At 45.1% G+C, this 12788-nt stretch overlaps 1 protein-coding gene across 2 annotated transcripts in view; it reads left to right on the top strand.

The window, feature by feature from the left end:
• Positions 1–1449: 1449 nt before the first annotated feature.
• The window catches only part of kif9 (kinesin family member 9), a 17497-nt gene continuing 6158 nt past the window's right edge, over positions 1450–12788 (top strand). Inside the window, exons 1-17 of one of the 2 annotated variants that reach the window (XM_045710628.1) lie at positions 1450–1589; positions 1706–1814; positions 2141–2306; positions 2534–2640; positions 2833–3063; positions 3575–3658; positions 3816–3908; positions 4069–4216; positions 4494–4558; positions 4670–4747; positions 5378–5446; positions 5611–5715; positions 6307–6362; positions 6591–6681; positions 6892–7028; positions 7133–7282; positions 7388–7596. In XM_045710628.1, coding sequence (XP_045566584.1) covers positions 1713–1814; positions 2141–2306; positions 2534–2640; positions 2833–3063; positions 3575–3658; positions 3816–3908; positions 4069–4216; positions 4494–4558; positions 4670–4747; positions 5378–5446; positions 5611–5715; positions 6307–6362; positions 6591–6681; positions 6892–7028; positions 7133–7282; positions 7388–7596 — 1891 coding nt within the window. In that variant the 5' untranslated portion in view covers positions 1450–1589; positions 1706–1712. Of the gene's footprint in view, positions 1590–1705; positions 1815–2140; positions 2307–2533; positions 2641–2832; positions 3064–3574; positions 3659–3815; positions 3909–4068; positions 4217–4493; positions 4559–4669; positions 4748–5377; positions 5447–5610; positions 5716–6306; positions 6363–6590; positions 6682–6891; positions 7029–7132; positions 7283–7387; positions 7597–12788 lie in introns of those variants that run through there. The other variant, XM_045710629.1, reaches the window with a different exon arrangement.

Here is a 12788-nt window from a genome sequence, read left to right as displayed (position 1 = left end):
CTTGATTGTGGAAGTATGCTGGGTTAACCTCATTGAGCATTCTGCGCTGTGTTCTTGCAGTCCTTCCAAGGCCACTCTTAGGGAGAATAGCAACAGTGCTGAAATTTCTCAATTTATAGACAATTTGTCTTACCGTGGACTGACTTTTAGAGATAATTTTGTAACCCTTTCCAGCTTTATGAAAGGCATCAATTCTTAATCTTAGGTCTTCTGAGATCTCTTTTGTTCGAGGCATGGTTCACATCAGGCAATACTTCTTGTGAATAACAAACTCTAATCTTGTGAGTGTTTTTTATGGGCAGGGGAGCTCTAATCAAATTCTCCAATCTCGTCTCATTGATTTGACTCCAGGTTAGTTGACTCCTGACTCTAATTAGCTTTTGGAGAAGTCATTAGCCTAGGGGTTCACATACTTTTTACAACCTACACTGTGGAATGTCGTATTCAATATAGACAAGAAAAAATACAATAATTTGTGTGTCATTAGTTTAAGCACATTGAGTTTGTCTATTGTTGTGACTTAGATGAAGATCAGATCCAATTGTATGTAAAGATTTATGCAGAAACCCAGGTAATTCCAAATTGTTCACATGCTTTTTCTTGCCACTATACATGCAATGGCATAAATAGACTGGATTCCAGGGTTGGGGTCAATTCCAATTTAATTTGAAATTCCAATTCAATTCTGAAATTTGAAGATGAAGTGGAGAATTTACATGGAATTGAATTGGAATTGAAAAAGAACCAACCTTGGAATGGAATAGGAATTTAATTGGAAAAACCATACTTTTTGGAATGGAATAGGAATTTAATTGGAAAAACCATACTTTTTGGAATGGAATAGGAATTTAATTGGAAAAACCATACTTTTTGGAATGGAATAGGAATTTAATTGGAAAAACCATACTTTTTGGAATGGAATAGGAATTTAATTGGAAAAACCATACTTTTTGGAATGGAATAGGAATTTAATTGGAAAAACCATACTTTTTGGAATGGAATAGGAATTTAATTGGAAAAACCATACTTTTTGGAATGGAATAGGAATTTAATTGGAAAAACCATACTTTTTGGAATGGAATATGAATTTAATTGGAAAAACCATACTTTTTGGAATGGAATAGGAATTTAATTGGAAAAACCATACTTTTTGGAATGGAATAGGAATTTAATTGGAAAAACCATACTTTTTGGAATGGAATAGGAATTTAATTGGAAAAACCATACTTTTTGGAATGGAATATGAATTTAATTGGAAAAACCATACTTTTTGGAATGGAATAGGAATTTCGACTGTCTGAATTGGAATTGAAGAAAAAAAACATCCTTGGAATGAAATTGATTTGAATCTAGAATTGTAAAACGTGAATTGATGCGTTTAATATTTTGACATCCAGGCCTGGACTTTTCTACTCATTCCATTTCTGTGTCTCTCATGCAGGATCCCACAAACACGCCCACTGTTTCCATGACAATAGATGTCAACATATGGGAACATTTTGATTTCGTCTACACAAGCCACTAAACAGCTGATTTATTTACTAGCTAGACAAACACGTTTGATGTTTACAAATTAGCAAAAAATACCTGTAAGTAGATACGTTTTTGCCTAAGTTCTTAAGTTGGTATCTAACAGTAGCTAGCTAACTTAGCTAGGTGGCCCACAACATGCATGACTTTTGCTTCGGACCTGTTGTCGTTCTAGAAGTTCCATGATGATTGTCCACCCCGGCAGTGAAGTGAGGGTGTTAATTCGAAGCCGACCGACTGCTAATTTTGCTCAAGAGCTCATTGAATACCTACCAGACGGACAGGTATGTTTTACAGTGTAGTGCTGCAGTTTCCCCTCCAATCTCATTTGCATTATGTAAACGTGACATTTTTAACTCTGAATTTGAGAGTGGTGAGTAACTTAACGAATGTTACTAAACAATGTGGCAAGGTTTTAGGTTATAGGTTGTTGAAATGACAGATTCTGTCATTCATTTAAAATAACACAGCCTTAATATGCATAAATGAGACATATCAAATTGATCTCAAACCACATCATTAACCCTTAAACAGGTTAGTTTGTTGAAGGAGTTGATGAGCAGATTATTCTAATTGCTTCAACATGGCTATCTGTGTGATGATCTCTCAGACAGTAAGTGTCCACCAGAGGAAGGACTCCAGGAAGGGAGTGGTGAACAACCAGCTGAGCTCCTGGTCGTTCCGGCTGGATGGGGTGCTGCATGATGTGTCCCAGGAGGAGGTATATGGCCGCGTTGGGCGAGGGGTGGTGCTGGGAGCCCTGGAGGGGTACAATGGTAGGCTAACCCTGTCCCTATGTTTTACACTACCATGGTCATAGTTTGATTGTATACCAGTCTGATTCTGCTCAAAGCCAATGGCAATGCAAGAATGTAGCGAATGTTGAATGCAGAAACAGTCAGCTGGGTACACAGGCTAGGTAGTTTGTTTTTCTGGCTGCATGGCAGAACTGAGGTGAAACCTTTCCCCCCCCACCCTGAAATCTTGCTTGTTTTACTCTTAGGCACTGTGATGTGTTTTGGGCAGACGGGGGCAGGAAAGACGTACACCATGACTGGAGCCACAGAGAGTTACAAACAGAGAGGGATCATTCCTCGGGCCCTACAGGAGGTAGACCAGGACAACTTATGTCACCCGACACTTACCAATAATTTACGCCACGTGACACACTTGAAGTCATTCAACCCTGGATTACATTGGCTACCAGTTTTTTTCCCTGCCCAAGTCTAATGGACCAAAGTGAATGGCTTTTCTGTCTCCACACACATTTTCTGTTCTTCTCACCCTGGTCTCTCTGATCAGGTGTTCTGTGAGGTGGAGCAGCGTTCGGACCACGCCTTCAGTGTCCACTTGTCCTTCCTGGAGATCTACAATGAGACTCTGGTGGATCTGCTGGCGTCTGTACGGGGTTGCCCAGGGGTAGGGCCAGGGGGCATGGCGGTGGTGGAGGAGGCAGGGGGAGGGGTATCAGTCAGGGGGCTGTCCCTGCACCCCGTCCACAGCGAGGAGGCGGCCCTTAACCTGCTCTTTGAGGTGAGTGCTAAATACCTGTATGTAAGCCTCCCGAGTGGCGCAGTGGTCTAAGGCACTGCATCGCAGTGCTAGCTGTGCCACTAGAGATTCTGGGTTTTCGCAGCCGGCAGTGACCGGGAGAACCAAGGGGCAGGGATGTCCTTGTCCCATAGCACACTAGGGACTCCTGTGGCGGGCCAGGCGCAGTGCACGCTACGGTCACCAGGTGCACAGTGTTTCCTCCAACACATTGGTGCGGCTGGCTTCCAGGTTAAGTGGGCATTGTGCCAAGAAGCAGTGCGGCTTGGTTAGGTTGTGTTGTGTTTCGGAGGACGCACGGCTCTCGACCTTCACCTCTCCCGAGTCCTTACGGGAGTTGCAGCGATGGGACAAGACTGTAACTACCAATTGTATACCACGAAATTGGGGAGAAAAATTATATATACCTGTATGTTGTGCATCTGAAGTGTTGTACATCTGGACAGGTGATGGATATTTGTGTGACGAAGGGTCTTCTTTGCTCTACATTCAGGGAGAGATGAATCGCATCATCGGAGCTCATGCCCTGAACAAGCACTCCTCCAGATCTCACTGCATTCTCACTGTCCACATTGAGGTAAGGATGGCTTAGACACAACTCACTGCTTCACTGCATTTTCTCCAGCCTTATTAATGTATTGTATAATGTCTTGTATATTGCAGTGTGTACAGTGTGGCAGCCATCCTATAGTTCTGTAATGTGTCAATTTATGTTATCAATTTGTGTTTTACAGTCTCGCTCCCGTACTCTGTCCGATGCAAAGTATGTCACTTCCAAACTGAATCTGGTGGACTTAGCCGGGTCAGAAAGGCTGGGCAAAACCGGAGTGAGTTTCATACCTGACTTTTTCTCATAGTGTTATTTTTGACAGTTTATGTATTTATTGCAACGTGTGGATTTCAAGTTTTCATGACAAAACCCCCCAGTTCCTGCCAGTTCTTAGCACTAACCCCCATGTCCAACTGTGTTCTCCTCTCTGTGACCAGTCAGGGGGCCAGGTGCTGAAGGAGGCCATGTACATCAATAAGTCCCTGTCGTTCCTGGAGCAGGCCATCCTGGCCCTGGCAGACCGACGTAGGGACCACGTCCCCTTCAGACAGACCAAACTCACCCACGCCCTCAAGGACTCATTAGGTGAGCCAAACCCACAGAGACTGGGGGGAAATCAGCACAGAGATGAGAGCAATGGTCAAGTTATCAATTTGTAGTCCAAGTGATTTAAAGGCCCAGTGCAGCTGTTTGTATCTTAATATCATATAATGTCTGGGTAACAATGAAGTACCTTACTGTGATTTGTTTTCAATCACAATGGTCAAAAAGAAACACAGACAGCTTCTTAGCAAGAGCAATTTCTTGGGCTGTCTGGGAGTGGTAGTCATACAATCAATATAATCCGCTCTCATCTCTATAGGTGGGAACTGCAACACAGTGCTGGTGGCCAACATCTATGGAGAGGCTTCTCAGATAGAAGAGACAGTAAGTATGGAGCTGTGTGAGAACGGCTTCTTCCTGTAGTCCTAGTTTAGTGTCGTTTCCTAGAGTAAAGTGGAGACCTGTGATGTGTGATCTGCTCTGTCTCTACCGTAGCTGTCCACACTGCGCTTCGCCAGCAGGATGAAGTGTGTGCAGATGGACCCTGTTGTCAACGAACACACCGACCCAGTGGTGAGATTATACCTCAACTTCACACACCAGAACACATTTGGATTATGAAAGCGGATTAATTACTATAACTCTATATCGTATTGATTGTTTGTCCATTGATTATATTCCTTTCGAAAACCTGTTTCGAAGGTCATTTGTACCTTGAAGGAATCCTGTAGGATTGTTTTTTGTAAAGGTTATACATTGACGATAACACTGCCTACAGATGAACAGCATTGTAGAAACTGAAGTACTGGTATTGTATTGATAACTGTATTGTTATGGGGGCAAGACATGTGCAGTGATTAGCCAGGGTTGAATGGTATCTGATTGGATGTGTGTGTTGTTTTGTGCAGCTCCAGATCTGATTGGATGTGTGTTGTTTTGTGCAGCTCCAGATCTGATTGGATGTGTGTTGTTTTTGTGTAGCTCCAGATCTGATTGGATGTGTGTTGTTTTTGTGTAGCTCCAGATCTGATTGGATGTGTGTTGTTTTTGTGTAGCTCCAGATCTGATTGGATGTGTGTTGTTTTTGTGTAGCTCCAGATCTGATTGGATGTGTGTTGTTTTTGTGTAGCTCCAGATCTGATTGGATGTGTGTTGTTTTTGTGTAGCTCCAGATCTGATTGGATGTGTGTTGTTTTTGTGTAGCTCCAGGTCAGGAAGCTGGAGAAGGAGATCCAGCTGCTGAAACAGGAGCTCAGCATTCACAACACACTGGTGAGTAACCTCAAGGAAGAAAAGAAGAGTTCAATGTTGAAGTATTAAGTATTGCTTGGTTTAGCCTGAGTCCCAGAGTTGTTTGGCGAGACAACACAAACAGGTCTTAGACCCAGGCTATGGTTTTATTAGAGAATAAGACCAGGGTATGTGATTGTGTGCAGGCTAACCGCATGGGCATGTCCTACGACACGCTGTCAGAGACCCAGGTCGCGGAGATCCAGAGTCAGGTGCGGATGTATCTGGAGGGCAGCCTGGACGAGATCAACGTGAGAACCCCCTGAGACTAACATTCTCTCCCAGTAGAGAGATGGATTTTTGATATGATTTATTACGATCCCCATTAGCGACAGCTAGTCTTACTGGGGTCCGACACGTAACGAAAAATACATTGCAGACAAAATACTTTACAATTTACATACATTTAAAAACATGAACATGTAGTGTGTGTGTGCACCTATCACTTACACATACATGTGAGTTCATACACACAACAAATGGGTCACATGGCGGAGACTATCACGCCACATATGGTTATAAGGCACAGTGTAATAACTAAAACGGTATCCCTCTGGTCATGACTAAAACTGTATCCTTCAACTTCAAATAAACCATTATTTCTACAGCGCTTTTCATTTCAAAGAGAATCTGACGCTTTAAAAACAAAACAAATGTAGGGTTCTGGCGGTGGCATGTCTAGACTTAGACGATGGTCTTCTACTGTTGCAAGGGCACTGAGGCAGTTCAGAAAGGCTGTGGTGGAGGGATTGTCGATGGGTCACTGTCATGGAGCGAACTTCTTCTAGCATGGCTGATTTTCATACTGTTTTATCTCCCCCATGTCTGACTTCTCTCCACAGATTGTGAGCATCAGGCAGATCCAGGAAGTGTTTGCCCAGTTCAAGCAGGCCGTGCAGTGAGTAACTGAGTCCCTAGATGCTGATCTAAGGACAATTTGACACATTTCCCACTCATGGTTAAGGTCAGGATTGGGGAGATTAAGCTAATACTAGATCTCTGCCTACAGGAAAAGTTCTACCTGCAGTGTGAGTAACTCTCACCAGGCAACCAATGATGGGATCAGTTTATGTTATGGGTGTTGAGGTCAGTTTGGCATATGTGTTAAGTGTTGTGTATTGAACAGGCAGCAGGAGCAGAAGGTGAAGGACCAGCTGTGTCAGAACTACACTCTGGTGGAGAAAGCCCAGAGTACAGCTGGCTCCACTGCAGCCAAGGTTAGTCTCTGCCTGATGCTTGGACCAGTGGCCACCAAGATGGTGCTGCTTCAAACCTCTTGCATATGTCAGTGGGGAATTTGTTTATATTGTTTAAGCAGGAGGGCCAATTGCAAACCAGTTCTCATTTTCCGTAACGTTGACCTAGCCAAAAGGCTTAAGTTGTTCATACAGTTTTTAAACGAATGCTGTTGTTACTTTGTGTCATAGTCACGGGGCTCCCAAGGCACGGTGGGCGTGGTGGAGGGCCATGGGTTTGGGGTGGGGCTGGCAGTTCCATCAGAGAGGCACATTCGGCTCCTGTCTCCAGGCAGGACCAAAGCCATTAAGACTAAAGAGCTAGCAAGGTCAGTGTCCTGAGTAACATCACTGTCAAATCCTTCCCTTCTCATTGAAAGCCAGTGTCAAGACCATCTTAATGTAACCCCCCCCCCCAACTGTGACTGTCCAGCCAGGGGAGGAAGGAGGCTGTGGAAGGAAGGAGTCCTGGTCCAGGGAAGCCAGTGGAATCTGTGAACCCGGTCCAGAGAGACCGTGAGGGTCGCAAGCATGACCCCCAGAGCCAGGAGCCTCAAGGACCACAGGAACCCCTTAGGACTGAGTATACACACACCTATGTCCCTTTATACAGCATCTGTCCTGTATATTACACGTGTTATTCTATGCACAGGTCCAACATGTCTGATCTAATGTTTCTCCCCTCCAGCTCCCCTCCCCCTAAGGCAGAGGCCTTTGAGGACTTCAAGGCAGAGCGGGGCAGCGAGATCAACCGCATCCTGAAGGAGAACAAGGTGGTGCTGCTGGAGCGCTGCGCCCGCCTCCGGGAGCTGACGGAGGGCGTGAACACGGCCAAGAGAGAGATTGACAGCACAAGCACCGCCTTGCACCAGTGGAGAGACAAGAGACAGAGCCAGGGTATGGGAGCTCAAAACTGTGTGTGTGTGTGTGTGTTGTGTGTTAGACCTACAGTACCAGTCAAAAGTTTGGACACACCTACTCATTCAAGGGTTTTTCTTAATTTTTATTATTTTCTACATTGTAGAATAATAGTGAAGACATAAAAACTATGAAATAACACATATGGAATTATGTAGTAACCAAAAAAGTGTGAAACAAATGAAAATATATTTTATATTGGAGATTTTTCAAAATCCACCCTTTGCCTTTATGGCAGCTCAAATTAGAAAAGAGAAATGACAGTCCATCATTAATTTAAGACATGAAGGTCAGTCAATCCGGAACATGTCAAGAACTTTTAAAGTTTCTTCTAGTGCATTTGCAAAAACCATCAAGCGCTATGATGAAACTGGCTCTCATGAGGACCGCCACAGGAAAGGAAGACCCAAAATTACCTCTGCTGCAGAGGATAAGTTCATTAGAGTTAACTGCACCTCTGATTGCAGCCCAAATAAATAACAGACATCTCAGAGTGAAGGAAAAGCAGCCAACAAGTGCTCAGCTTATTTGGCAACTCCTTCAAGACTTTTGGAAAAGCATTGCTCACGAAGCTGGTTGAGAGAATGCAAAGAGTGTGAAAGCTGTAATCAAGGTAAAGGGGAGTTACTTTAAATAATATAAAAAATACTTTGATTTGTTTAACACTTTTTTTGATTACTACATGATTCCATGTGTTATTTCATAGTTTTAATTTAATATCTTTTACATTTATTTATTTAACTAGGCAAGTCATTTAAGAACAAAATCTTATTTACAGTGATGCCTACACCGGCCAAACCTGGACAACGCTGGGACAATTGTGCGCCGCCCAATGGGACTCCCAATCATGGCCGGTTGTGATACAGCCTGGATTCAAACCAGGGTGTCTGTAGTGACGCCTCTAGCACTGAGATGCAATGCCTTAGACCGCCGCGAAACTCGGGAGTTTAGATGTCTTCACTATTATTCTACAATGTAGAAAATAGTAAAAATAAAGAAAAACCCTTGAATGAGTAGGTGGGTCCAAACTTTTGACTGGTACTGTAGGTTCAAATACTATTTAGGATACTTCAATTACTAAAGCCTGGTGGCATTGGGGTGTCTGGTGATGGGGGCAGGAGTGAATGCACAGAGGGCCCTTAATCAGACCCCTGCATGTCAGTGGGACAGAGCTATTATGATCGCCAGCAGTTGGGACTTGAGTGGCAGCTGCTCTCGGCAGAGCCCTGTGTGACTGAGCAGCCTATTTAGGAGCCACACTGCTCACCCCAGCTGGGGAGAGGGCTAGAAAAGGTGGCCTAAAAATGTCCTGCTCACTCCTTCCTGGATAGGCTACTGCACCTATCAGGAGTTCCACTCAGCGGTCGGAAAATGCAAAAGAAAATAATTCCCCTGAAACTGGCAACATCAGAACTCTTTTGGACACTGACAACAATAACGATAGAGCCCATCTGAGAACAGCTCTTGATTGCCGCAGAACTAAGGCGCTACAATATTGACATCGCTGCCCTGAGTGAGACCAGGTTCCTGGATGAAGGTTCCCTGAAAGAGGAGGGAGAAGGCTACACCTTCTGGAAAGGTTATCCTCTGGGTGAACAACATCAGCACGATGTGGGACTGGCAATTAAGAACAGCCTCTTACCCAACTTCACCGAAACACCTGTCGGCATAAGTGAAAGACTCATGTCTCTCCGTATCCCTCTACGCAAGATTCACTATGCCACTCTTCTCAGTGCATACACATCAACGTTACCATCTGAAAATGAGGCAAAGGACTGCTTCTACCAGTCACTAGTTGAGGCACTTCACCACATCCCCAGGAATGACCAGAACTTTCTGCTGGGTGCCTTCAACGCTAGGGTGGGAATGGGACAGAACAACAGGATATGGAGCAGAGTGCTGGGTAGGCATGGTGTTGGCCAGGTCAATGAAAATGGCATGAGACTGCTAACTCTATGTGCCAAGCATGATCTCATCATCACTAACACTTTGTTCCAGCAGAAGAACAAATACAAAACATAATGGATGCGCCCACACTCCAAACACTGGCACCTGATCGACTTCGTCATAGTGAGATGTTCTGACACCAATGTCGTCCTGCTGACTTGTGCGATGAGGGGCGCAGAATGCTGGACAGATCACCATATGATACTGGCTAAACTGCAGGTGAGTATACCCTCCCCAACTCCTGCAGAAGTCCAGTAAGAGGCGTCTGCACTGTACCCGGCTTAAGCTGCAGTAAGGGATGAGTTCCGTCACTCTCTCGCTGAAAGGCTGAGAGAGATTGAGCCTCTTCTGAGTTCAGAGGACCCCATCGACCAGAAGTGGGCATCTATCAGCTCAGTGCTCTATCAGGCAGCGGCCCACTCCATTGGCTACAGAGGTAGGAAACATCAGGACTGGTTCGATGAGAACTCGGACACAACCTTACTGGACAATATGCACAAAGCGCACAGGGCTACTCTCAACAGCCCCACATCTGCTGCCCTCCGCCAGCAATTTGTGAGCATCACGCAAGAAAGTGCAAATAACCTTGCTTGCTTTGCAGAACGAATGGTGGACGAATAAGGCACAGGAAATCCAAATTGATGCCGACAAAAACGACATGCACAATTTCTACAACACAGCTAAATCTATCTAAGGCCCTAGAAGTTGCTCAATCACCCCCCTGAAAACAGCCAACGGTCTGACTCTCTTGAAGGCCCAAAACCAGATTCTGTTCAGGTGGGCTGACCACTTTGAAGCACTACACAACCAGCGCTCTCCAGCAGACAACTCCATCCTGGAAGAACTGCCTGTCTGTCCACCCATTCAAGACCTCAACCATTCGCCAACCTTCCATGAGGTGTTATCAGCTATCCGTTCCCTCAAGAACAACAAGACTTCTGGCCCTGACAGCATCCCGGCTACTTAAGAAGGGAGGTTACTTCTGCACCAGAACGCTCCACCAGTACATCACTGAGGTTTAGGACCGGGAGATCATCCCCCAACAGTGACGGGTGCAAATATTGTAACCATCTATAAGAACAAGGGTGACAAGTCCATCTGTTGGCAAAGGCCGGGGGATATCCCTTCTTGTCATTCTGCCCCTGAACAAGGCAGTTAACCCACTGTTCCTCAGCCATCATTGAAAATAAGAATTTGTTCTTAACTGACTTGCCTAGTTAAATAAAGGTAAAATAAATAAAAATTGCTGTTGCTGAAAAGGTCCTGGCCAAGGTGACGCTACATAGGCTGGTGAATAACATCACAGAAGAACTGCTGCCAGAGTCACAATGCGGCTTCAGAAAGAACAGGAGCACGGTCAACATGATATTCACGGCACAGCAACTCCAGGAGAAGGCCTTTCATAGCCTTCGTCGACCACTCCAAGGCTTGACACTGAGCAGGGAACTATTATGGGGGATTCTACCCAAATTTGTCAACATCCTTTGCCAGTTCCATGATGGGATGATGACTCGGGTGGCCATAGGATGGTTGGAGTCAGTGCCCTTTGGAGTACTCATCGGTGTGAGGCAGGGGTGTGTGCTGGCACCTGTACTCTTTAATATCTTCCTCCTATGTGTCACCCAGCTTCTCCACAAGGAGCTTGAAAACAGCAGTTGGGTTGCGGTGGACTTCAGACTGGATGGAAACCCATTCAACATCAGAAGGCTCCAAGCAACCACCAAGGTTTCGATGGAGAGGGGTCTTGAGCTGCTGTATGCTGATGACTTTGCTCGCGGCCCACACTCCGGAAGACCTCCAGTCCGTCCTTGTAACGGCCGTGAGAGTCTAGCAGGATGGGACTGTCTATCAACACCACCAAGACAGAGGTGGTCTGCCAATGGAGATCCAGCCCTCCACCCACCATGTCTTCACCATTGAACACACATCACTGGCAATAGTCCCGTCATTCAAATACCTGGGCAGCATCCTCTCGGAGGACTGCAGCATCGACTACATAATTCAAAACTGGATCAAGCTAGCCTCAGCTGCCTTCGGGGGAAACTCCGATGCAGGGACTTCCAAAACAGTGATCTCCACACCAAAGTCGCCATGTATCAAGCCGTCTGCATTGTCACACTACTTTCCACCTGTGAAGCCTGGGTCACCTACAGGCCTGTGTGTACACAGTGCCTTCGAAAAATATTCAGACACCTTGACTTTTCCCACATTTTGTTACGTTACAGCATTATTCTAAAATGTATTAAATAGTTTTCCCCCCTCATCAATCTACACACATTACCCCATAATGAGAAAACAGAAATATAACATTTACATAAGTATTCAGACCATTTACTCAGTACTTTGAAGCACCTTTGGCAGCGATTACAGCCTTGAGTATTCTTGGGTATGACATTACTAGCTTGGCACACCTGTATTTGGGGAGTTTATCCCATTCTTGTCTGCAGATCCTCTCAAGATCTGTCAGCTCTGGATGGGGAGAGTCGCTGCACAGCTATTTTCAGGTCTCTCCAGAGCTGTTCGATCAGGTTCAAGTCCAGGCTCTGGCTGGGCCACTCAAGGACATTCAGAGACTTGTCCTGAAGCCACTCCTGCGTTGCCTTGGCTGTGTGCTTAGGGTCATTGTCCTGTTGGAAGCTGAACCTTCGCCCCAGTCAGGTCCTGAGCGCTCTGGAGCAGGTTTTCATCAAGGATCTCTCTGTACTTTGCTCCATTTATCTTTCCCTCGATCCTGACTAACTGAAAAACATCCCCACAGCATAATGCTGCCACCACCATGCTTCACCGTAGGGATGGTGCCAGGTTTCCTCCAGATGTGACGCTTAGCATTAAGGCCAAAGAGTTCAATCTTGGTTTCAACAGACCAGAGAATCTTGTTTCTCATGGTGTGAGAGTCCTTTAGGTAACCTCCAAGTCTGCAGTCATGTGCCTTTTACTGAGGAGTGGTGTCTGGCCACCATAAAGGCCTGATGGAGTGCTGCAGAGATGGTTGTTTTTTGACTGGTACTATACAGTTGATGTCGGAAGTTTCAGTTGATGTCGGAGTCATTAAAACTCATTTTTCAACCACTCCACAAATTTCTTGTTAACAAACTATAGTTTTGGCTAGTCGCTTAGGACATCTATTTTGTGCATGATACAAGTCATTTTTCCAACAATTGTTTACAGACAGATTATTTCACTTATAATTCACTGTATCACAATTCCAGTGGGTCAGAAGTTTA

Source organism: Salmo salar, chromosome ssa29, assembly GCF_905237065.1.
Source record: "Salmo salar chromosome ssa29, Ssal_v3.1, whole genome shotgun sequence".
Lineage (NCBI taxonomy): Eukaryota > Metazoa > Chordata > Actinopteri > Salmoniformes > Salmonidae > Salmo > Salmo salar.
The sequence above is the reverse complement of the archived record's forward strand: the minus strand, read 5'-3'. Positions and strand labels throughout refer to the sequence as shown.